The 26874-nt window shown below is 41.8% G+C and overlaps 1 protein-coding gene across 1 annotated transcript in view; it reads left to right on the top strand.

Annotated features, from left to right (window-relative positions):
- CERS3 (ceramide synthase 3) overlaps positions 1-26874 on the top strand; it is a 105837-nt gene that overhangs the window by 70667 nt on the left and 8296 nt on the right. Inside the window, exon 11 of the mRNA XM_045448790.1 lies at positions 1791-1944. Coding sequence (XP_045304746.1) covers positions 1791-1944 — 154 coding nt within the window. The remainder of the gene's footprint in view (positions 1-1790; positions 1945-26874) is intronic.

Here is a 26874-nt window from a genome sequence, read left to right as displayed (position 1 = left end):
AATTATTTATTATCCGTCCTTTTACAAAAATGTTTGCTGACCCCTGATACATAGATAGAGTCATTGACACGGTAATCTCCCTGTATCATATTATTTAGTCATAAAAGCAGGATACAAAATCACATGCAGGGGTGCCTGGGTGGCTCAGTCGGTTATGCATCCTACTTTGGCTCAGGTCATGATCTCGCGGTTTGTAGGTTTGAGCCCTGCGTCGGGCTCTGTGTTGACAGCTCAGAGCCTGGAGCCTGCTTCTGATTCTGTGTCTCCCTCTCTTTCTGACCCTCCCCCATTCATGCTTTGTCTCTGTCTCAAAAATAAATAAACATTAAAAAAAGATTTTTAAAATCACATGCAAAGTGTGTTTCTGTTATATAAAATTATGTGATGATGAGGAAGGGGAAAAAAGACTTAAAGACTTAAAGAATGTATTTTTAGTAGCAATGACTTCAGTTACGTTTACCAAAATTTACTGGGTTACCTGTGAGTTGTGAGATTTTAGGTGACTTTTGCTTAACCTCTTTATATTTTTCTATAATTCTTAAGTGTCTAAAAATGATTGGCATACATAAAATGGATAAATGGCTATTATCTTTGTTATACAGAGTTTAGAGTTCATTTAGTTACTTTTTTTTAATTTGTTTTTGTTTGTTTGTTTGTTTGTTTTTGAGAGAGACAGAGGAAAATCAGGAGGAGGGACAGAGAGAGAGGGAGACACAGAATCCAAAGCAGGCTCCAGGCTCTGAACTGTCAATCCAGAGCCTGACCTGGGTCTTGAACTCATGAACTGCAAGTTCATGACCTGAGCCAAAATCAGGAGTTGGATACCTAACTGGGTGAGCCAACTAGATGCCTCATGAATAGATTTTTTAAAATTTATTTGTTTTGAGAGAGAGAGAGAAAGAGAGCAAGAGAGAGGGAGAGAGAGAACAAGTGGAGGAGGGGCCGAGAGCGGGGGAACAGAGGATCTGAAGCTGGCTCTGTGCTGAAAGCAGAGAGCCTGATGCAGGGCTTGAACTCACGAACCATGAGATCATGACCTGAGCCGAAGTCAGGTGTTTAACTAACTGAACCACCCAGATGCCCTTAGATTATTTTTATAATTAGAATAATATACTTACAAGTCAACCTATCCAGAAACTCTAAGATCATGGTAGTGTATGAAGTTTGGGAAGGAAACAGGTAGCCCTTCACACTGTAGTTATATCTGAAGGCACTGTGCATTCTGGGTCATCAAGGGCAGTTCCAATGATGTCCGGGAGTCTGTTCATGAAATCAATAAAGTATGCAGTTCACTTCAGAAAGTGGAAGTAATAGAATCATTGCTTCTTTAAAAGCCTCTCTTACTGGAAAATTTACTTTCATAAAATCCCCCATTCACCTTTGCTGTCCAATAAATGAGATTGTGTTATAAGGCAATTATAACTCCATGTAAACATGCATTATCCTATTTGTTCTACAAATCCCGGGAAGCCTAGCAGGGTTCTGTATGCTCTTCTGTTTGCAAAGAGGAAACCCAGGTACAGAAACTTTGGAGTGGAGGCAGTGTGACAATAAAAATTCCATTTGCTTTAACTTTTCTCCCAAGAGGCAGACTGTATTTTTGTGTGTGTGGCTCGCCAGTGATATAAAAGGTAATGTTAGTATACTGTTTTCCCTCGAGGATTTCCTGGACGTGGTCAGAAATGAATTAAATGTTGTATGCCTTGGGAGAAAAAGTATTTGTTTTCTCACTGAAAATTCACAAGTGCTTTTTAATGAAATACTCTTCTCTGTTCGTTTTTTTTTTTTAGGATTTTATATTGCACGCTGATCCTTCCTCTGCACTACCTTGAGCCTTTCTTTTCATACATCTTCCTCAACCTCCAGCTCATGGTCCTGCAAGCCCTTCACCTCTACTGGTGTTACTTCATCCTGAAGATGCTCAAAAGATGTATATTCATGAAGGTAAGGGCTGTCTGAGTCTTACTGTTCTTAACGAGTGGATTTCATTGCTAGATTGAAGGTGAGGCCCAGGTGGTGGAACTTTCTAGTTAATTAATAGTTAACCAGAATTCTTTATATTTTCTTGATTTGATCATTATTGATTAAAATGTATCTAAAAGGTAACTATCTTTTCCATTAAGTAGGTCTCTAAGGTGCTTTTAAAAAATTGCTTTTATTAGAAGACAAGTAATTTTTATAAAACTTTTATCCAAATATTGATTGCTGCTTCTTAATTTATTTTTATTTTTATTTATTTGAGAGAGCACAAGCATGAACAGGGGAGAGGGGCAGAGGGAGAGAGAGGGAGAAAGAATCCCAAGCAGGCTCCACACTCAGTGCAGAGCCCGATGCAGGGCTCAATCCCACGGCATTGGGACTATGACCCGAGCAGAAATCAAGAGTCAAACCCTCAACCAACTGAGCCACCCAAGTGCCCCTTGGTTGTTGCATTTTAAAGAATGTTCTAATAAGTCTAAATTTGGTCTGGTTTGGGGTAAGCTTTATTGTGAAAGTTGAGTAGTATTTCAGAGCCTTATGGTTACCTTCACTGAACACTCAATTTGCACATAATGCTCTCCCTCTGAGCTTTCTCCTACATCTGAAATATTGTCTCTCATTTGGCTATGCTTTTTCTCTGAAAACAGCTTCTTCTCTAAGTAATAACAAATTAATAATACATTTTAGACAATAGAAGTTTTTGTTTGTTTGTTTTGAATTCAGTTATGGGATTTAATCCTAGAACAGGGGTGGGGAAGGCTTCAAAAATGAGTAAGATATGATTACTGCCTTTGGGGAAACAACCCAGCATCTGGGGTGGGGGGAATATTTACCTACTAGTGACCACCTATATTGTGGAAGACAGAAACTAGTTGACTCCAGGGGGGGAACCAGGGAAAGTTTTATCGAATAGACAGAATTTGACTTGAGCCTTTATGGCAAGTAAAAGAATAAATAAATAAAATAAAATCATAGTTCCTTCTTTGTCTGGAAATCATACTTTTTTAAAAAAAATGTTCATTTATTTATTTATTTTGAGGGAGAGAGAGCAGGAGAGGGGCAGAGAGAAAATCTCAAGCAGGCTCTGTGCTGTCTATGCAGAGCCAGATGTGGGGCTTGATCTCACAAACCGTGAGATCATGACGTGAACCAAAATCAAGAGTCAGACACTTAAGATTCAGCCACCCAAGTGCCCCTGGAAATCATACTTTTAAGGGAGTTTTAATTAAGGATCTTTCAAGGTGGAAGTTACAGTGGGCCCATTTTTGGTGTCACCATTCATGTGTAGTATGACACTGTATCATCAGAGGGAGTGGCTTGTAATGTAACTGGTATCCTGTCAATTTATCTGATAAGCTCACACTTTTATCAACCGTTCAATTCATTTGTTTTCCTATTTTAGTAAATGTGCCTCAAAGATTATTGAAGAGTTGACAAATGAAATGGACATTGCGATAATCGACCTCTGGGTTTTCTACCATCTCTTAGCTTCTAGATCTAGACAGAGGTATAGGAAATTGCATCTGGATCAATCTCAAACCAGATTCTGAAAGTACTGTTTGTTTGTTTAAATAAATTACTGACTTGAACTTGTTTTCTTGAGAGTGGACTCTTTCCCTTAAGTAGGAATGCCCAGGAAAAAACAAACAAACAAACAAACAACTTTCATCCAAAGATTCTAGTTTATTAATATTCTAAATAGTTTTCTCCTGACCTCTGCAAAAGTTATTTTACCTCTGAGCGACTGATAAAGTTAAAGGGACTGAGATAAGGTTAAGAAGTTGAGTATTTAGACAATTTGCACATCCAGGGGCTGGAAGGAAGGAAAGCCACTGAACTGAGCGTGTCCTACCACTGAGTCAAGCCTTCCTGGAGCGCCCGTCCCTAGGCAGACACGGTTCCCTTAATGGCTGGTGAGTGACAATAATTACAGGCCTGGAAGGGATCCAAGCAGAACAAAATTTGGAGACCAGAAGGTACTCTTGTTTGGTTTCAGCATAATTTTTCATATTTCTGACCTCTAATGTGTTGTACCAGGCCTGATTAAAAACCCAGTGCGTTGGGGAGCCGTGGACAGGAATTCCCGATTTCTCATGCTGTACTTTGGAAAAGCTGTTTCCAATTGCGTTTTGACAGCAGTAGTGGAGGCCCCCGCAGCCCTAATCCCTGAAGTTCTTATGACTTCAGCTGGCTTGCATGCACACTCTGTTTTCCATAGCGGTGGCAAAACTGGCTGTGAAATCAGCTTATTCCTCCAAAGCCGTAAAGTGCCTTTTAAAGAATGCTATTTGAAGGCACAGTTGCATTGCAAAGGGGGAGGAGACAGATAAAGGTGGGAGTTGACATTCTTAGAGGAACAACTAACAAGTCAGTTTTCAACTCTATTTAATACGTAGTTAGCATTTAATGTACAACTCAGTTGTTACTAAGGTGACTAATTCTTGGATATTTAAAAAAGGGAATTGCAGAAGTTCTCAGGCCTCTTAAAACGTCTTTCAAATCTTATAACAGAGGTTGGGAATTTGTCTTTTTAAGCTTCTAGGCCCTTAATGAGTAGTTTTGAATATGCAAACGAATACGTCATTCAAGGGAACAAACCACACGGGCGTGGAAAGTCACAAAATTGTTTATTAACTTTTTTATGGCCTCCATGGATTTGCCTGGTAGGCTGGCAAGACAAAAGTGATTATACATCCTAAAAATAGCAATTTTGGAAATATCCATACCTTATTTTCCCTAAATAGTAGGGTCACTGCACGTGTATGACGAATGAAAACCTTCTACCGTTTGCTCCTGTTGTTGAAGACCTTAAAACAACAGAGGAACCCAAGTGGTTCCTCTAAAGTGGGGGGGGGGGGGGGGGAGGGTTGTGAGGAACTACCAGCCCACACATCACATTGGGAAGTATGACGGGCTGATACATCCGTCTTGTTATTCTCTTTGCAAACACGAGAAGTGCTTTCAGAGGAAATTGGAAGGAGGGTGGCATGCTTTCGTTTAATATTACTTCAGAGAATTTGATCATCCTTCTGGTTTTATTTTCTTCTTTCTAAATATCACACTGGGTGCTGGCCAACCCAAGCATGTCTCTCTGACATCTTAGGCTGGTGCACAGCCAAAATGCAGAGGGAGGAGCATTGCACGCAGCCGTCACAGCCAGGACAGGGCAACTTTCCCCTGGCAACCTGCCCCAGCCATCTGCTCCGGACAGGCAGCGTCTCTTCAGTTCAGAGATGACACTTTATGCGCGGTGAACTCTTTTAGTTAAAGAAAGGAACCCTCTCAGAAATAGGGGAAACTGAGGCCTCGACCAAAGTCACACAGTAAGTTTATGGCAAAGCTGAGACTAGAACGTGGGTCTCTTAACGTGTAATACTCTGCCTTTTCTAATTATTGTTGCTTTGAAATAACCAGAAAATTAATTTAAAATACTTGTAGGGGGTAAAAAAAATAGTCCATAAAACAACTTGAGTCATCAAGATAATAGAATAAAACCCAGCACAAATCCTTTAACTTGTGCTTGAACGTTCTGAAAACATAAGAACATGTTTTGTATTTACTTTTTTAGTTTCAAATCACTTCCTTGTGAAGCAGGCTCTGTGTAGATTCAAATCTCTGCTTTCTCATTTGCTGGCTGTGTGATCTTAGGGATATTACTTCCATCAATTGCCTGAGTTTCTCCACCTATAAAATGGAGGTGGTGATATTAACACCTGCCTTGTAGTATAAAGCCCTTAGAACAGCATCTGGCACATGGCAAGCACATGATAATGTCAGCTACCATTGTCATTACCATTATTACTATTAACTCAGGTTCTTTGTGCCAAGTCATGGAGAGCCTGTGACTTCCAGGTAGCCTGGCACTTGGCTGTCAGTCAAGCCCTCCCTCCCTTCCGCTTAGATAATGCCGCAGCTGAGTCAGGCGTCAGTCCAAGGGCTCCCATGAGCCCTTGCTAAGCCGTCTTCTGCCAGACGACTTTCGGGACTCACATTCTGATGATCCTTTTTGACACACTCCGATATCAGCATGTTGGGGAAGAAATACAAAATTTGTAACATCTAGGAAACCTCTAGGTCTCTTTTCGTGGTAGTTAGCAGTGGATGTAAAACCTGCCCTTTGCTGGACAAGAGGTAAAATATCACAAAGGCTGGCGGTTAAAATAGCGTATTATAAAAATGCTATCAGTTTACATTTCCATAGTTCCAAGTATTTATATAGATTAACTACTTTACCAATCTATTGGGGGCACCTGGGTGGCTCCGTTGGTTAAGTGTCCGACTTTGGCTCAGGCCATGATCTCATGGTTCTCGAGTTCAAGCCCTGCATCAGGTTCTGTACTGGCAGCATGAAGCCTGCTCAGGATTCTCTCTCTCTCCTTCTCTATCTTCCCCTCCCCTGCTCGCATGCACACACGCACACATGCTCCCTCTCTTTCTCTCTCTCTCAAAAATAAACACTAAAAAACATTTTTTTTTCAACTTTTTTTTTTTTTTTTTTTTTTTTTTTGGGACAGAGAGAGACAGAGCATGAACGGGGGAGGGGCAGAGAGAGAGGGAGACACAGAATCGGAAACAGGCTCCAGGCTCTGAGCCATCAGCCCGGAGCCTGACGCGGGGCTCGAACTCATGGACCGCGAGATCGTGACCTGGCTAAAGTCGGACGCTTAACCGACTGCGCCACCCAGGCGCCCCAACACTAAAAAACATTTTAAAAACCCCACAACAATCTATTGAAGAAGCAACAGTAGAGTTTATAAACTTGTAAAAAGTAACCATGCAAAGTTGCTTGGCTTAAGGAATTTCAAATTTGAATCTTCTTCCACACACTACATTCAGCCGAGCCGTGAAATAGACTTGCAGAACTGGGAGAGACCGCTACGCATCCACCAGGACACCATGACCCCCTCCTCAAGTCCTTCCCACTGTGCTGCAGTGTACCACTCCCTTGCACGTCAAACTGTGCTCTGTGTTTCCTAGAGGAAGAGAGGGGGGTGAGTGACGAAGTTACATGACTTACCCAAGGTCACACGGGAGCGGGGTTCATGCCTGAAAAGCTTGAGACTTCACAGCCCATGTTGCTCATGTGCTGTGCTCTCCTGCCTCTGCAGCAGCTCTGTGTTTGTGAACGTACGTCCTCCTAACATGAGTGATATGTATTTAATATGTGTGTGTTTATATGTATTTCCCTGCATGTGCATTCAGTGGATGTACGCTCAGTCCTCACAAATTTCATTATCTTTTTGTTTATTGTTTGGTGAGTTTTAGTAAACGTATAGACCAAGTGGCCAATACTCTATTAAGATGTAGAACATTTGGGGCGCCTGGGTGACTCAGTTGGTTGAGCGTCCAACTTTGGTTCAGATCATGATCTCCTGGTTCGAGGCTCTGGGCTGACAGCTCAGAGCCTGGAGCCTCCTTGAATTCTGTGTCTCCCTCTCTCTCTGCTCCTCCCCCACTCATGCTCTGTCTTTCTCTCCTTCAAAAATAAATAAACGTCAAAAAAATAATAAAAAAGAAAGATTTAGAACATTTCCTTGACCCTATAACGTTCTTAGCGCCTACTTCTGGTCATCACCAATTCCCACATTGGCAGACACTGTTTACTTTGAGAGAGAGAGAGAGAGAGAGAGAGAGAGAGAGAGAGAGAGAAAGAGAGAATCCCAAGCAGGCTCTGTGCTCAGCTCAGAGCCTGACACAGAGTTCGATCCCAGGACTCTGGGATCATGACCTGAGCTGAAATCAAGAGTCGGACACTCTACTGACTGAGCCACCCAGGCTCCCCAGAAACCACTGTTCTTATTTCTGTCCCCATAGACTAGTTTTAACTTTCTTAAACCTTATGTAATTGAAGTTACACAGCATGCTCTTCTCTACATTCTTTTACTACAAACTTCATAGTCTTATCATGACTTTGCTCACTTGTCATTGTCTCCTTGCCAGTAATCCATGAATTCCTGCTCTTCATAGAGAATGCTCTTTAGAAAATCTCCCTAGGGTTATCCCCATTAGGGGATTCTGTGGCTTGAAACAATCATAAATTTGAGTTTTTAGAAACTTGAAAGTGTGGAATTGTTTAAAGAAATCAGAGTAGAACAGGCAACCATCATGGCTCTAAGATAATTGCAGAAGGGAAATGTATCCTGAGAGGCCTGTGAGCAAACCCGCCTCTTGCCAGCTCCCTGCCTCCAGCAGGATTCCTGTTGCTTTGCCCTGGACTAGGAGGCCTCGGAACAGATGCCAGGGCATAGCCAGAGCACCTAGGATGGCAGTAGGCACTCAAATCCTGCCTTTCTTTCCCTGTCCTAAATATGGCCCCTGATGTTTCCTTGAACCACTGATCATATCTTGCTGAAGTTGAAAAGGAGGTGAGGGACGGGGGAAGATCTAAATTAGAAGAGATAAAAGATGCTCTGACAGCTTTCATACCTGATTTTAAAAACCATTTCACGAAAATGGAATTGAATTTTATATATTCCTGAAAAGAACAGATACTCCATTTAATTGGTAGAGAAGTAGCCACATGCACATGCCCACTAACACATGTACACACAGAGATATCTTATATGGGACTTGAGTTTCTCCTTTTTTATTTTTAGTTTATGTGTTTATTTTGAGAGAGAGAGAGAAAGCACAAGTGGAGGAGGGGAAGAGAGAAGGGGAGAGAGCATCCCAAGCAGGCTCCATGCTGTCAGCGCAGAGCCCAATGCAGGGCTCAAACTCACAAACCCCGAGATCATGACCTGAGCCGAGATCAAGAGTCAGATGCTTAACTGACTGCACCACCAGGCACCCCTGGAACTTGAGTTTCTGTTTCCATCAGCCTAGACAAGGAGACAGGAACAATTTATGGCTTGTTAATAAATCTACACATTCACACCAGGATGTGAAAGTGCTATTAATGGGCTCTTGAGCCAGAGAGCCTGGTAAAAACAGGGGTAGGGGGAGAGGTGCACTGTTTCTGTTAATATCCCACAAATCTCTGTGGTCACACCCTCCCTGCGGTCCCCATCCCTCCCCCACCACATAAGTCTCAGAAGAGAGCTTTATGTAACACAAAAGAAACCTTACTACTCCCGAAGATTCATTCAGTTTATAGATAATGGGTAAAATAAATTAATTTGTACAACATTTTCATTTTGATGTATCACGTGGGCCTTAGCATCATGATGCCTTTATCTGTGTTCTGTTTGGGGCATAACAGGTGTGCCATCCGTGGGACCCTGGACTCTCAGTGGGGGCTATTTTCTGCAAATTGTGTCTGCTTGCCACATACGGTGGACTCTGGAAATCCTAAAGAGAGCATCACTGGACACACACACTCTTCCTGTGGTCCCACAGCCCATTTTGCATGCCAGCTCTGAGACTTTCATTTCAGTCAGACCTCAGCCTCAGTGTTGTCCCAAGAGACTTGGGCTTGTATGTACACTTCTGTAACATTTTTAGAATTTCCGGAGATGATGGTCGTGTCTTTCAAGGGAATGGGGTTGGTTGTTCTCACTCACATGGTTGGATTTGGGACCACCAATCAAATATCTAGAGCATTCCACCAAGGCCCAGCCGTGGTGGGGTCACAGGCTAAAGTCAGAGCTGATCCCATAGGAGCTATAATGGGTGACTACTTATGTCATGATTTGGTAGGAGCCTCTAAATCTACATGCACATCCCCTCAGAAATCTCCTTTACCCACTTCTCTGGGCGCAAGATGATATGAAGAATGTGTGGAAAGTCCAGGCTCTGGGATGACCCTGGGCTCCTGGCTGTCCAGAAGAGAGTAACAGGTAAGGGCAAAGGTCAGCGAAGGTGTAGAGGAGATGGAAAAAAACTGCCTACATTCTGTACCATTCTTGCTTCCTCAACTCAGTTGCGTGTGTGTGTGTGTGTGTGTGTGTGTGTGTTTGTGAGACCATGCACACATGCGCACATAGAGGGGGATTTCAGGGGTGCTGTGAGACTCCACACCCGTGAGGGGATGAAGGGAGCTGAACTAAGCAGAGGTGGTGCTGTTACAGCAAAGGCCTCAGCCAACCCTAGAGAAAACCCTAGAGCTGGGTGGCCCTCCAGAGATGTCCAGTTGTGGCAAAGAGGCTGGACCTCTGTCCCCTGACATTAACCTATCGCTAAATGTGTGCTGCCCTGTGGGGAGGGAGCTTAACTCTGGACAAGGCAACTCTCGTCAACCAAGGATAATACCAGAGAAGGACATTCCTGGAGCCCCCACGGCTGGGGGTTTAGAACCATGGTTCTGAGGGCCTCCCACCTCTTCCTGCCCCATCCCGAACCTAACAGGAGTCCCCACGAAGAGGACTGCGTGTACCTCTATAGGCAGACTAGGCATCCGAGAGCATGGGCTCCAAACACGTAGAGGTGAGGCCTTGGAAAATTCATTTATTTATTATTTTACCTTCTGTTTTCTCATTGGGGGTGATAACTGCCCAACCTACTTTACAGGATAAAATGCCAATGTGAATGAGATGGCCCTCTAAACTTCAAGGGGCAGAGAAATCTTTGATTATAACCATTGCAGTAAGCATTCCATGGTTTCCTAGTCAGTCATTTCCAGTTACTTCCTGTCCCCCACCCCCCACTCGCAAGACACTTGTTTCTCTCATGCAAAAGTCCTTTCTGAGCTGTGGAAGATCAGTCACCAAGCCCTAGGCCATCCAGGAGGCACTGAAACAGTTTGCTGAAGTGTCTGGTGAGAAAGGGGCACTCACAGGTTTCTGGAGAGGGAAGGTAGGGAGGCTGCAGGAGGCTGAGCCCCTGGACACTGCCCTGTGGGGTTTGGAGTCAGGCCGGGCCTTTCTGAGAGCCTTTAGAAATGTGTCGGGTGCCAGGCACTGGAGGTGGCAGGTCTGGTGGCTCTGTGTGTCTCCTCCACTTGTGCCCCATCACCCCTGGAGAAGGTGGCCCTCCCAGCTCCCACTTTCTACAGGCAGTCCTGGCACTCACACTTGCATTCCTCCCCAGGAGTGATATGTGTTCTGGAAGCATCTCTGCAATTGGCAGGTCTGCATCTGTCTCAGGGTTTCTCCACAGTAGCACTGGTGACCCCTGGAACCAGATGATTCTTTGTCATGGGGGCCATCCTGGGGACTGTACGGTGGTTAGCAGCACCCCTGGCCTCTCCCTGCCAGATGCTGGTAGCAATCCCATCCCTAGTTGTGGCAACTTGAAATGTCTCCAGATGTTGCCAGATGTTCTCATCCTGTTTGAGAACCACCACCTATTGGTACATATGTCCATTTCCCTTTCTGTAGAGGTGCATCATGTTTTCTTCCCCCAGCACACGGTATTTTTTATAGAAGTTTCAAAGGCTTCATTTTATTGCTTTATTTATTTACTCCTGTGCTTTGTGCTGTTGTCGTCATGCATTTTAATAATATACAATAAATGTCATATGTTTATATATGAAAATATACATCTACATATAAATATTAATTACACATTACTACAAATGCCATATTATATTGCTATTTTTTTTTGTTTTGAACATTTAATTATTTTCTAAAATGATAAAATTTTAACTTTTTTAATATTTCCCTTTATTCTTACCATTTTTGGCTCTCTTCATATTTTTACTGGATTTAAGATACCAGGGTTTTCTTTATCTTCTTCTTCTTTTTCTTTTTACTACTTTAAAGAAGCTGCTTTATTATCTTCTGCCTCACATGCTTTCTGATGAGATGTCTGTTTTATCTTTGTTCCTCTAAACAAATATGCTCTTTGTTGCGGGGGGGGGGGGTTCTTTAAAATTGTTCTCATTAGCACTGGTTTGCAGCAATTTGATCATGATGTATCTTGATAAGATTTTTTTTTTAATGTTTATTCTGCTTGGAGTTTGTCGAGCTTCTTGAACGTGTGGGTTTCCAGATCTCATCAAACTTAGATTTCTACAAATGTTTCAAAATTTCTTCTGTTATCCCTTCTGTTGTCCTGTTCTTGTGGCACTTGCATGACCATTTCATTGGCCCAGAAATCAATGATATTTTGTTCATTTTCAGTCTTTTTATTTCCCTTCTATGCTTCATTTTTACTAATTACTATTGCTATGTCTTCACAATCTTTCAGTTTTTCTTTTGTAGTGTCTGATCAACAGTTATTCCCATCTAGTGTGTTTTTTAATCTCATATATCATATTTTTCATCTCTATAAATTATATTTTGGTCTTTTTTGCATCCTCCCTTTTTCTTACTATGTTTGTGTTTTTCTCTACTTTCTTGAATATATGGAGCATATTTATAAAAGCCATTTTAACATCTTTGTTTGATAATTCCATCATCTCTGATATTCTTGGTTCTGTTTCTATTCATAGAATTTTGTCTTGGTTATGTGCCATATTTTCCAAATTCTTTGCAAGCCTGGTAATTTTTCATTAGATGCCAGGCAGTGCTCACTTCAGCAGCACATATACTAATATAGATGTGAGACATTTTGAATTTTACATTGTTGGATGCTGGATTTTGTTGTATGCCTTTAAATAGTGTTTTTGTATGTAGTACAACTAGTGTATTTTGTTTTTGTATGCAGTCAAGGTGTTGTCATAAGTTTGATGCTTTCAAGGCTTGTTTTTAAGCTTTGTTAGTGTGAGACCAGAATAACCATTGGTCGATGGCTATTAATTAACAGTGAAGTCCTTCTTAGTGTTCTCCTTGATGTCCATATACTAAGAGTTCTTTTTGGGGCACCTGGGTGGCTCAGTCAGTTAAGCATCTGACTCTTGATTTTGGCTCAGGTCGTGATCCCAGAGTCATGGGATCAATCCCCTCATCAGGCTCTACACTGAGTGTGGAGCCAGCTTGGAATTGTTTCTAACACTCTTCTCCATTCACACTCCCTCTCTCTATATAAAATAATAATAATAATAAAATTTTAAAATTAAAAAAAACATTAAGGAGCAAGTGGGTGGCTCAGTCAGTTAGGCATCTGGCTTAGGTTCAGGTCATGAGCTCGAGGTTCATGGGTTCAAGCCTTGCATCAGGCTCTGTGCTGACAGCTTAGAGCCTGGAGTCTACAATTCTGTGTGTGTGTCTCTCTCTGCCCCTCTCCCACTTGCGCTCTGTCTCTGTCTCTGTCTCTGTCTCTCTCGCAAAAGTAAATAAACATTAAAAGAAAGAAGAATTTAAAAAAAAAATTTAAAAAGAGTTCTTTTCACTCTGGCTGCTGAGCAGGCAACAAACTGCCACCCCAGTATGAGCTCCAGGGGTTGTTTTTCAACTTTTTTTCTGGTGATTCTTTGCCTGGCCTTTGGTAGTTTCCTGACACACACACATTGGTCAGTGCTGAGTCAAAGACTGAAGGGAATTCCACTAAAGATCTCTGGAGCTCTCTCTCTGCATATCTTCCTTCTCTCCAGAATTCTGTCCCACAAATACCTGCCTGGTGGTGAACTCCAATTTCTATTTCTTCAACTCAGTGGCACCATGGGGCTCTGTTTGGTTTCTTCACTGTGCTTCAGCTTAGAAATGGTAAGATGGTATGCTGGGACAGGTGAACGGCTCCCCTCCTCCATTTTCCTTTTCTCAGGAATCACAGTCCTGAGCTACTTCTTGAACAGTGTCTAAAAACTATTTTTATATTTTATCCAGCTTTCTAGTTGTTTAACATGCTAGGATAATCTATTCCCTGTTTTTCCATCCTGGCCAGAAGCAGTTGTCACAGTATTTTATTTTCTAAATAACAATAGTTTATACACTTCCTGAGATAGCCTGTTTCATTTTCAAATGAGCATAACTGTTAGGTAGCTCCTCTTTATTCCTGATCTTTCCCTCTAGGCCAATGCTATCCAATAAAAATATAATGTGAGCCACATATATAATTTTAAGTTCTCTAGTAGTGTCACTTAAAACCATAAGAAACAGGTGAAATTAATTTTAGCAATATATTTAACACAACATAAGCAAAATATTATCATTTCAATTTTGCCTGTGCTATATTTTGCCTGGTGTGTATCTTAATCGGGGAAGGATTATAATCATATTTACAGCTAATACAGTGATTCAGCAGTCAATACAAAAAACTAGGAATGAGACCTTTTTCATTCTTTTTTTTTTTCATGTTAAGTCTTTGAAATCCAGTGTGGATTTTACACTTACAGCACATCTCAATTTGGACTGACCACAACTCAATTGCTCAAAAGACACATGTGGCAAATGGCTACCACATTGGATGTTGTAGCTCCCAGCTCTAGAATAGCCATTGTACTTCTCTCCTCCTGCATCTGAGACAGATGGTGGGATATGTTCTCATGTGTGATCTGTTCTCATGGGGCCCCTGGTGTTATGCTCGATTATACTGTTATGCTTGATTATACTATGCTGGCTGTACCCACTACCTTTCCTTTTCCACTCAAGAAGTTTTCAGTTTGTGAGCAATAGAGGATAAAAGCCAACCTATTGTCTTTTAAAAAATTTTTTTAAATTATTTAGTATTTATTTATTTTTGAGAGAGAGAGAGAGAACAAGCTGGGGAGGGGTATAGAGAGTGGAGAACTGGGGATCTGAAGTGATGCAAGGCTCAAACTCACAAACCATGAGATCATGACCTGGGCCAAAGTGTGACACTTAACTGACTGAGCCACCCGGGTGCCCCCCAACCTATTGTCTTATTTCTCTTTCTCTTCTGTGACATCCTTATTTTTTGTTTTTTCCCTTCATTGCTTATCTCCAAGTACCACATCTTCTTTATATACCTGATTCTCCCCAACACACTCTGCTTCTCTGAGTGACACTTCCTGTCTGGTACACTTTGGGGCTCCTTCTCTTTAATAAGGGTTATGAACTACCAGGTCCCAGCCTGTGCATTTATACTTTCCCTTTCTCTTTCTGGAGGTGATTTTGTCTGCACTTCTTCTAGGTCAATACACCCATTCTGCTCATTCTTCCAACCTTCCCCTCTCCATGTTCCCAGCACAAGTTAGAGGGCTGAGGGAGCTCATTCGAATTTGTATATATATTTTTCTTCTTATAGATACCCAAACAGTGTTCTCTCTTCCCCAGGAAAATTGAAGGCATTTGATGCTGTATTTGTTTTTGGAAAGTGAGGGAGAAATGTGGAATCAGTCTACGATTGTTCTCCAAGCCCAGAAGTCCTCAAGTAAATCATTTGCACACAGGTGCTTAAAACGTTTTTAATAATAGACTTCTTCCTCCATTCTCACATGTAATCTTGATGACGTCTCAGTATGGAAACTGCATTTAGCAGCACAGAACTGCATGGTAGCCATTAGATATCAACCATATGCCCTACTATCACCTGCGTGGCTCTGCTTCTGTGGATTGAACATCTCCAATTCTTTTAGGGCACTGGGTGGCTCAGTCAGTTAAGTGTCCGACTCTCAGTTTTGGTTCAGGTCATGATCTCATGGTTCGTGAGATCAAGCCCTACATCAGGCTCTGTGCTGACAGTGTGGAGCCTGCTTGGGATTCTCTCTCTCTCTTGTCTCTCTGCATCTCCTCCACTCTCTCTCTTTCTCTCCCTCTCACTTTCTCTCTCTCAAAATAAATAAATAAACTTAAAAAAATATTTAAATATCTCCAATTCTTTAAACTGTACCTCATCCCAAGGTATGCTATTGAGCTTTTTCACCTACCTCTCTCATTTCATTTTATCCAGATTCTCCTTTAAATGAGCATCACTTTCTACACATGGTCTGACTAATACAAAAGCAGGTCTGATGTCTCATTTTGTGAAAACTCTACTTCCATTGATGCAGCCTAGTTTTGCTTCGAGTTGCTGATAATCACATTACATTGTTAATTTATAGTGAGCTTGAAATTGATTAAAACCTCTAAGTCTTTTTCACATGGGCCAAGTCACATTTCCTCCATTTGGGGATTGTCTGGTGATGGTGGTGATTTGTGATGGAAGTTATATTCCTTCTTATTAAACATCACTTTGCTTAATAAGCTTATCATTTGAATGTTTTGCTTAAGAATGGAAAAGTAGTAGGGGCCCCTAGGTGGCTCAGTCGGTTAAGTATTCGATTTTGGCTCAGGTCATGATCTTGCAGTTTGTGAGTTCGAGCCCCGTATTGGGCTCTGTGCTGACAACTCAGAGCCTGGAGCTTGCTTTGGATTCTGTGTCTCCTTCTCTCTCTGCCCCTCCCCCACTTATGCTCTCTGTCTATCAAAAATAAATAAATGTAAAAAAAATTAAAAAAAAAACAGAATGAAAAAGAGGACATTTGGTGATGGATGCTTAAATGTTCCTGAGGACCTTTTGTCTAGGACGTCTGTTATAAGAATTCAGGAGTATTCTACATAAACCGTCTCATGAAGAAAGTCTTTATTATTTTTCCTGATATATATTTTCATCAGGTGAGGATTGTGATTATATTTAGGGAAAATACAGAGTGAGGTATACTGCTCACACTGACAAGAAGATCTCCTAGGATTTCCACTTTTTATTTCAGATGAACTTTTTACCCATTAGCTATGTTGACTACACCTGACCAGAATGACCTGTGGAGCCTTTAAAGAAGGACACTCATGGCCAGGTCCTAACTCAGACCATTTAAATTAGGATTTATGAGACAAGGCCCAGACATTGGAAGTTTTTAAATGTTTATTTACTTATTTTTTTGAGAGAGATAAAAAGCAAGTGGGGAAGGGCAGAGAGAGAGAGGGAGACAGAGAACCAAGCAGGCTCCATGCTGTTGGCACAGAGCCCGAAGCAGGGCTTGAACTCACAAACTGTGATATCATGACCTGAGCTGAAACCAAGAGTCAGACGCTTAACCAACTAAGCCACCCAGGGGGCCCTGGACATTGGAATTTTTGACTGACTTCTTCCCCTGATATAAGTGATTCTGATCTGCCTCTCAGGTTGAGAGCCACTAGAAAGTCGAGAAGTCCATGTATGTGTGTATCTGTGTGTCTTCTCCACTGATGGACAGATGTCCATGGACGACTCTCCATTTATTGTCTACTTTCTAAAAACCAAAGATAGCTGCATTTCTCCCTGACATGTGTGGAGTTTGTGGACATGACCTCAACAAATACCCCCATCTTGCAAATTTTAACAAGAGCAGCAGACTTTCATGTCACATAGGTGTTCAATGCTAAAACATTCTTACAAAAGAAAACTCAGACTATTGAAACACTTGGAGATTATTTCCTTTGTGGAAACCCAGAATTCTTTAAGTAGTACATTTCTCTGGAGAATTAAAGGCCTGACTCATTTTATAAGATGATTGACTAATTATTTGTAAACAGCCATCCATTATAGGAAGTGAGACATATTGGTAATTTTTTATTGCCTTTCTGGATTAAAAAGATTCATCTTAGGGGGTGCCTGGGTAGCTCAGTCAGTTAAGTCCAACCCTCAGTTTTGGTTCAGGTCATGACCTCATGGTTTTGTGAGTTCAAGTCCCATGTCAGGCTCTGAGCTAACGGTGCAGAGCCTGCTTGGGATTCTCTCTCCCTCCCTCTATCTCTGCCCCTCCTCTGCTCACGCTGTTTCTGTCTCTCTCAAAGTAAACAAATACACTTAAAAAATTTTTTTAAAGACTCATGATATATAGATACTAAAGAAATAAAAATTATTTGAAATCATGGAATTTTCAAACTAGAAAGATCCTTAGGTGACTCGCTGCACCTCTTTTCACAGAGGGCAGCAATCTAGGGAGAGTCTGTGGCCTCAGAAACAGCCTGCTAACCACAGTGGTGACTCTGCCTGGGCATCACCTAGAGCTGGTTAGAAATGCAGCTTCACCAGGGGAACCTGGCTGGCTCATTCGGTTAAGCGTCTGACTCTGGATTTTGGCTCAGGTCATCATTTCACAGTTCATGGGATTGAGCCCTGCATCAGGCTCTGTGCCGGCATCGTGGAGCCTGCTTGGGATTCTCTCTCTCCCTCTCTCCTCTGCTCCTCCTTCCTTAAAATAAATAAGTGAAAACTTACAAAAAAAAACCCTCAGAAATGCAGTATCTCAGGTCCCACTTCTGAATGAGAGCATGTACTTCATCAAGAACTCTGGGTGATTATATGCCTATTAAAGTTTGAGAAGCCCTGGTCTAGAAAATTCAGATCCAGGTAACTAACAGTACTGTCCCTGTGTAGCTAGGTTTGATAGAATCCAATTTAAATTTAATGCAGCCTCTTTGAGGGAAAAAAAAAAAGAAAGAAAAACCCAATTGTTTTTTTCTGTGACCTTGTCATTTTGGATCATAAGAACTAATATAACAAAAAGGAATGTATTTGGGTAGTAGTTCAGAAAATTGAACTCTTTGACTGAATGCACCTCTTTTTCTTTTCATACAGTTGAAGTGAAAAGTTTGCTTTCAAAACAGCATAAAATGCTTATTATATTGTCCTTTGTTTCATTGCCAACTGTGGATTTAGATGTGGAGCCATTCAAAAAGCAGTGGGACATTATGAGTCATTCATGACCTCCTGGGCTTTTGACATTAATGTAGAACCACAGATTCCCAAGCCCAGAGTTTCCTTAAGGCATTTCAAAAACACAGCTCTACAATTTTATTGAAACCATAGCTGCAGATGTCTTTCCCAGAGGTATACGGAAATGCTATGGCAGAGATCATTCATTTACTTGAAATGAGCATTTTATCTCATTAGCATTAGTATATTTTTTCCTCATTGTCAATGTTTATTTTGCTTGGTAATCCTTGCAATCAGTTTTTAGGAAGACAGGCCAGGGCCAGATGTTACCTTCATTAACAGGCAAATCATGATTAATTGATAAAGATCTTATATTCCAGTATCTTAAAATATAAGAAAAAGTTACACGAAACAGTAAAGCCAGAAGTGTAGATATCAGGGTTTGATTTACATTTATTGTACGCCCCCTCTCCCACTTTTTTTTTTTTTTTTTTTTTTTTTGGTGGATATGAAAGTGATAAGTCGTGTATGACTTGGGTGGTGCTGGTTGTGTTACACACATTAATACAACTCAGATTGATGGCTACAGATGGGAGTATATTCTCTAAGATAACACAGCATGGGGAGGGGTTCTGATGTTGTGTCATATGAGGAGCTGTGGGAGGAAATTGGAATATTTAGCCTGAAGAGGATTTAACTGTCTTTAAATGTTTGAAAAACTGAGCAATGTTTCAAGGAAGTACACAGACTCCTTTTGGACAATTACTGTAGTTATTGGAGATGTATGAGCAGGAGTGTGTATGTGTCAACAGAAACTAGATTAGATGAGCCTAAATGTCCCTTCCAAACCTGGGGGCCATTGGGCACTGAACTTTCTTAAGTAACACCCCTTCTGCATCTCCAGTGCTAACCCTCCAATCCGTGCCACTGCTCCTCTGGACTACAGTCACAGCCTGCACAGCCTCTACCTCTGGCGTCTCTGAAGTCCTTCCAGCCCCTTCCACACAGCAATCAGGAATGCTGTTATATAGCAACCAGCTCCCCCCATTAGAGCAGGAGTTTTCTGAGTATAGACGCCTTGTCTGTTTTGGTCGTTGCTATCTCAGACGGTGCTGCACAATGGCTTCTGGTTGGACTTAGAAGTAAAATATACCTCCTGACCGTGACCTTTGAAATTGATAATCCAGTCCATGCTCACTCCCTGACTTCATCTTAGGACATGCTCCATGTTTCTCACTATGCTTCAGCTGCATTGGCCTTTCTGATCCCTCAAACGTGACAAGATTTTACCCCACCTCAGGCCCTTTGTGCATACTATTTCTTCTTGAAACATTCTTCACCCCACTCTTTCCTGACCACTCCTACTTACCCTTCAGGTTACTACCTCCGAGTTCCATTTCCCTGGCACAGCTACCTGACGTCACCCCATCTAAGTGAAATCCCTAATTTACACATGGTGGTTTTCTCTACTTCATAGTAACACTTATAAATGTGTAGTTCTATATTTATTGTTATTTGTTTGAGCTCTTAGCATTTGGCTCTTCTAGTAGACTATAAGTTATCTGAAAACAAAGACTATTATGTCCTTGATGCCTTGCACAATGCACTGGGGCTCAAGAAATAGTTTTTGAACCAGTTGTTCTCAGTGGGAATTTTGCCCTCCAGAGACATTTGACAATCTCTGGAGACATTTCTGATTGTCACAGCTGTATCTAGTGGAAAGAAACTAAAGAAACTTACTGCTAACCATCTAAATGAGTAGAACAGTCCCCACACCACGAATTGCCAGGCTCACAATGTCAAGAGTGCCTAGGCTGAGGTTCCTGGAATGGATGGATGAGCTTCTTTCTCTTTTGGCTGATTCCACTTTGTGGTTGGAGGTGTTCCCAAAGTATTCCTTGCTTTCCCACCTACCATTGTCATTCTATACAGAGGGAAGGTAGGTTATGCCGGAACAGCCAAACTCGCTAGTTCTTGAGAAGCCAAGCTCTGTGTAATTAGCTGGGTAGCATTTCTTCAGATGTAAATATTGGTGGTTTAAAATTATTCAAATGATAATTCCAAATGGTTGCCAGCCATTTCCTTTTGAAATCAGGCAACTGCATTGGGAAAGTTCTGATGAATGGAGAGAATAAGATTGTAGCTTATTGTTCAGTTGGAACTGGGTGAAAATGAATACATTTATAACACTACCAACTTTCCATTCCTTCATGGTCATGTACAGTTTGGGTTGGGAAGGGAATAGTGGTAGGGTTGACCATGCCAAGCAGTCATTCTTGGTTCTTTTTCATTCACTTAGTGACCATTTCTGTCTTGTCATTTCTTCTCTTCTTAACCTTGTCGAATGTTGGGTCTAAGCAGCAGAACCGTTCATGTCCTGGAAGCAGCTAATTCTCACCTCCTGCCCTTCGCACATACCTTTCCCTCCCCTGGAATCACAGCATCCAAGTTTGAGCTACACAGTTTCCCATCTCTAGTTCAAGCAACTGTACTTAGGAGGAAGTCTTCCAAGGTTGCTACTTATTGAAACATTTCTTTCAGCCCCATACAGCGCTTCCCAATCTTCCTTCCCTCAGGGCACTGAGAGACTGATACTTGCACAGCATGCTAGGGAAAATCGCCGCTACCGTCCAAAGAATGAGGAGACTGGGGCTCTGGTAGCTGCTCCAAGATCTAAAGGAATCAATGTCTCAGCATATTTTAACCTTTTCCTGGCACACCAGTTGGGAAACTCTGGTGTAGAATAGCCCCACGATACTCTAGTTGCTATGGGCCATAATAATGTTATGTATTCCATTTTGAATGTGAGCTGGTGGATTGGGGTTGCCTAAGAACAAGTTGTATTTTGTCTACCACTGGAGAAGGACAGTGGTGAGATACTTTGTGAATTTTCCTTATTCAGAAATCTCAGCAACAATGGCAGCATGGCTCCTCTGAGCCAAGGCAACGGCCCTGTCCTGCAAGAACTCTCTGAAGTGGTTGTCATGAGTCTGCTGCAAAGTGCTCTAGGTCAGGAGGGGGCTCTGGGGATCCAAACCTGTGTGGCACAGCTCTGCTGACTGCTGTGCTACAGTTTGCTGAGCCCATGGGCCAAGCCAATGCAGAATCTAGATCCTGGCCACAGGGATTTGATGCAGTTTGGAAATTGCTGAAGACCAGGGAAGAGGTCTGTACCAAAGAGCCCCACTGAGTGTGATGGGCTGGGAAACAAGGTCTCCCGTACAGGGCAGGACTGAGGATGATCTGGAGGTTTTTGTCTGGAACAACTGAATGAATGGAAGTGCCATTTGCTGAAATAGGGAAGACCGGAGAAAAGGTGGTGTATGAGTTGACCAGCATTTGATAAGCCCGTTAGGCAGCTGAGAGGAGATTGTCTAGCTGTGAGCATTTGAGTTTGAAGCCAGGGAGAGAGGTCCACACTGGGGTATAAATTTGGGAGTCAAGGTGGGGGTTTCTGCTGTGGTGTTAGATTCGTTCATTCACTCACTCATCAAACAGATACTGAGGGCCTACTGCACACTAGATGGAATCACCTAAGAGAAACTAGAAAGAAAGATTGTATTCCTCTCTCTCCCCCTGCAAAGAGAACCACTGAAGCTGTGTCCTTCCATCCATGCTTTCATATGCTTGTTAGACTTGAATACAGTCAAAAATAGGGAGTATTGCTTTCTTATTTTTAAACTTTACATCTAGTATATACAATTGTGCATCTTGTTTTCTTCATCCATGACATTCACATTGATACATGTTACTCTGTGGATCAATTCATTTAACTCCTATACAGTTTTCCACCAATCAGATACTCCACACTCTGTTTAGCCTCCTGTTTACAGTCAATTCTACCATAAACATCCTTATATCTGTCTCCTTGGGAATGTATAATGAGAGTTTCTCTGTAGGGAGGATTCCCACGTCACCTTTACTGGATGCTGTCAAACTATCTTTCAAACTGAGTGTGTGAGAGTCTCTCGTTCCCCACATCCTCACCAACACTCGCTTTTATCGGACTTTTCAATATTTACCAGTTTGATGAATGTGAGATTTTTTTTTAATCTCATTTTAATTCTCATCTTCCTGATTACTAATATTGAGCATTTTGTGTAGTTTATTTGTCACAAATGTTGCCTCTTCCGTGAATTGCCTGCTCAGATCCTTTGTCTACTTTTCTGTCACATTGTGTTTTTCCCCCCCTTCTTAATGGAGTGTAGAAATTCTTTGTTGGATGTTAATATTTAAAACAAACTTGAATGTTTCAATTTTAATACACATTTTCTATGACTACATACTTAATCCTCCACCTTTCTATGATTATTTCTTAAACGATGCTTACCTAAATCCTAGTGATTTTTTTTTTCCAAAATCGCTTTGTATCTTTGCCTTGTTAGGGTTGTCGAATTTCCAGGCCATAGAATCTAAAGCTGTTTCTAAAGGCCATAAAATATGGCAGTTTAGAGAATGTGCTAATTTTAATGGTTCTAATCCCCAAAGCAAATTACATTTACGAAACCAAATCATTTTCCACATCCATCGCAATTGGATGATTATGACAGAGTCTGGTACATTGTTAATTAATTTTTAGGTAATACAGAGAATATGAAAGACATCTATGGTTGTTATCAAGAACCATGCAGCTGCTGCGGGGCTGTGTCACTCAGCTGGGTGCGATGGAGTCTTGAAGCTCTTATTTAACCTGGAAAATGAACATGTTTGACAAGACACTCTCTAGAATCCACCTAGCCCTAAAACTGACTTCTTCTCTTAGAAGCTCATTTTTCAAAGCCCCCATAAGCCTTAGCAAAATGAATTCATTTCTTAAGGAAATTAGAGACATTGATAGCACCAAGTGAAATGAAAAAAGCCATCAGTGGAAAATAGAATGCACACTTGACCTTTGTACGACACGGGTTTGAACTGTGCTATACTGTGAATGTATGTTCTCTTCCTTATGATTGTCTTAATGTTTTCTTTTCTCTAGCTCATTTTAAGTATACAGTATATAGTACATGTAACACACAAAATATGTCTTAGTCAACTATTCATGTTATTGATAACATTTCCAGTTAACAGTAGACTACTAGCAGTTAAATTTTTGGTGAGTCAAAAGTTATATGTGGATTTTCAACTGTGCAGGCGTCAATGCCCCTAAACCCCATGTTGTTCAAGGGTTATATTCTAGCTTACACTGGTGAGTTGGGGCAGTTTGAAAAGCAACTTTTGTGTCTGGCTCTGAAATTCAAGAGGAAACATTCTGTGTACGCAGACAAGCCAATCTCAGGGTATGTTTTCAGGGATGCGGATCCAAACTCCACAGGACATAAAGGGCTAGGTACTACGTTGACTCGCACTCAGAATTATAGGCAGCTGGGGCTGTGATCTTGATCCTGGCATTCTGTGTCCAAGAGATTTGACACCAACCGAAGGTAATTACCATGTACTATTACAAAGTCAGCCAGTTTTTTGGGAGCTCCCCAAAAGAAAAGGAGACTAGCAGAAGCTGGAAGTGTGTTCATTACTTTAGGGATCAGATGCTTGAATCTTTGGACATAAGTCAGTTCAGCTCTGTGCCCCCATTCCTGGCACCCACTCTTCAAAGGGGTATTTTGACTTCATGACTTTAATTGAGGAAGGCCATTTTTATCCCAATTTCAGAGCTTTCTTTCTTTCTCTCTCTCTTTCTTTCTTTCTTTCTTTCTTTTTAATGTTTATTCATCTTTGGGGGTGGAGGGAGGAACAGAGAGAGAGGGAGACACAGAATCCAAAGCAGGCTCCAGGCTCTGAGCTGCTAGCACAGAGCCTGACACAGGGCTCAAACCCACAAACCACGAGATCATGACCTGAGCTGAAGTTGGACGCTTAACTAACTGAGCCACCCAGGCGTCCCCCAATTTCAGAGGTTTCTATTTCTTCTAGTGTATGGGATGCTTCCAAACTGACTGCCTTCACAGTGGCTTGATTTCAGCCCATCCTCTGAACACACATCTTCTCTGCCCTCTTGGAGTGCCAGGCAGATGACATTTGCCAATATTGATGCCTTTTGGTGATGTGGGGGCTCCAGAGCCCCCGTTAGAGCTAGTAACACGGTCTCCGCTACATACGTAACTTGTCCCTCATTCTTTCCACCACCGTTTTGTGCAACCAAAGGTTGTTGCCAGGTGAGAAGGGGATTCTTAAAAGACTTTGCAAAAATTATACTCATCCACTTCAATCGTGGAATGAATAATATTGTTAATAACGTGTTCTAGAGGGCCCAGGTCATTTCTGGAAAAAGTTCAGTTGCATATAGATATCTTTGCTAATTCAAAAGAATGCTATCTAAAGTGATCAGATAGTGATGTGCTCTCTGTAATGGCAGCTGCTGAGACCTTCACTGAGGGGCAGCTCAGGTGGGCAGATCACGGTGAGCATGTGAGCCCATACGCTTGGGCAAGTGGGAGAACTGAACCAAGTAGCTGTGACCCTTTGGCTGCTGATCCAAGGTCCAGTTCACTCTTCAAAAGGTTCTGGGTTCTCTTTATGCATGCATTTTCTTGGGTCTTTAATAATTTGTGGGAGGGTTTCAGGCCAACATTTGCATGAGACAAGTTCTACTAGCCCAGTGACAACTAAAAGTGTGCAGAGAACAGTGTAGGGAAAGGCAATGCAGGAAAAGAAATGGGCTGATTCCAAGAGACAGACTCAATGCTGCTGTGTAAGCAGAGTCTTGGCACTCTGTCAAAGCAGACAGGTAGTGTTCCAGAAAACACTGTGGCTTGACCTTTAGCAAGTATTTAATTCCTTGTTCCACTAGAGCAAGCTTGATTTGTTTTTGATTTCTGTTAAGTGTTGTAATTGCTGGGAAAGATTTGTAGTTGTGAAAAGGTGCTTTGCAGAACATGCATTATGGTTTGTATTTTAATATTCTCTGATTTGAGCTATTTAGAAAAACCTCTTTTTTCTGGCATACCCGAAGTCAGCTTTTTTCAAACTGTGGGTGGCAGATCAGTAATCCAGTTTCCTAGGTCTCAACCACTGTTTTTGCAATGAAACAGAACAGAATAAAACATGTCAGTGTTTGTCTCACAGAGTAAAAATAATTAATTAGGGGTGATTTTCATTATTTCCAATTTTATGCTTCGAAGTCAGTCCTGCTGGTACCAAGGGCAGAGTCAGAACAGGGTGAGGAGGTATAAGGAGACCGCTGGTGCTCTGTTCAGTAGGAAAGGAGAGGGAGCTTTCTTATGCAGACAACTGACCTCAAACAGAACTGAGCGTCTGCCTTCTGGGTGCCCTGTCTCAAGTGTGTGTGCAGAAGACTCCAGCAGGGGTCTGTAGAGCACTGCGGTTCAGTTTCTAAGCTTAGAGTAGGGTTTTCATCCGATCTGCCTTCCTTAGCTGTGTGGCCTTCTAAGTTACTTAATCCCTCTGAGCCTCAGTTTCCTCTCTTGTAAAGTAAAGAGACTGGCTCCTATGTCCTAGGGTTACTGTGAGGAGGGAATGTTATTGTTCACACTAGCTGCTTGGTCCAGTGCTCAGCACATAGACATTTAGAGCATGAGTGTCTATAGCAGCCTTATCCACAATTGACAAAACTCGGAAGCAACCAAGATGTCCTCCAGTAGGTGGATGTGTACATAAACTGTGGTACCTCCAACGGTGGAATATTCCTTAGCAATAAGAAGAAATGAGCAATTGGGCCATGAAAAGACATGGAGGAACCTTAATGCACATAACTAAGTGAAAGAGGCCAATCTTAAAAGACTACATACTCTATGATTCCAACTATATGACATTCTGGAAAAGACAAATCTGTGAGGCAGTAGACAGGTCAGTGGTCACGAGGGGTTGGGAAAGAGGGAGGGATGAATAGGTGGAACACAGCGGACTTTTAGAGCAAAGGAAAAAAATCCCTTTGAGGTTTCCACTGCTGTTACGGTTTTATTATAGACGGCATATACAAGATAAAATTGAATATAACATGAGCTTTTAGCAATACTTTAATGCCCATAATTTCCGATTTATATTATGTAAGCTTGCATAACATGCAACCACTTGTACATCCATCTAACAAACTCTCACTATCCAAAAATCCTTTCTGAGCTTGATGCATCATCTAGGGCCATGGTTCTCAATCCTACTGGACCCGTATCCCATTCGCTAGCCTGAAATTAAATTCCCAGGTTAAGGGGGCGCCTGGGTGGCTGAGTCGGTTGAGTGTCCAACTCTTGATTTCAGCTCAGGTCATGGTCCCAGTGTCATAGGATTGAGTCCCGCGTTGGGCCCCATGCTGAGCGTGGAGCCTGGTTAAGATTCTCAATCTCTCTCTCTCTCTCTCTCTCTCTCTCTCTCAAAATTAAAAAAAAAAAATCCCAGGTAATATAACTCACCTATAATCATAATTTCAAAATTAATATAATGCCACAACTGTAATAGAAAAAGATATAATAAGAGGCATTTCTGATAAAACATTCATTTCATGTGTAACCTACGTGCAAAACTACACTCAAGAGGATCCTGGAGTCAACAGATGCCGTGCTTGCTCATGTGGAGACTCACCATGAATGGGGCAGCTGTAAACAC

Source organism: Leopardus geoffroyi, chromosome B3 (assembly GCF_018350155.1).
Source record: "Leopardus geoffroyi isolate Oge1 chromosome B3, O.geoffroyi_Oge1_pat1.0, whole genome shotgun sequence".
In the NCBI taxonomy this organism is placed as follows: domain Eukaryota; kingdom Metazoa; phylum Chordata; class Mammalia; order Carnivora; family Felidae; genus Leopardus; species Leopardus geoffroyi.
This window is presented reverse-complemented; position numbering and strand designations above follow the sequence as displayed.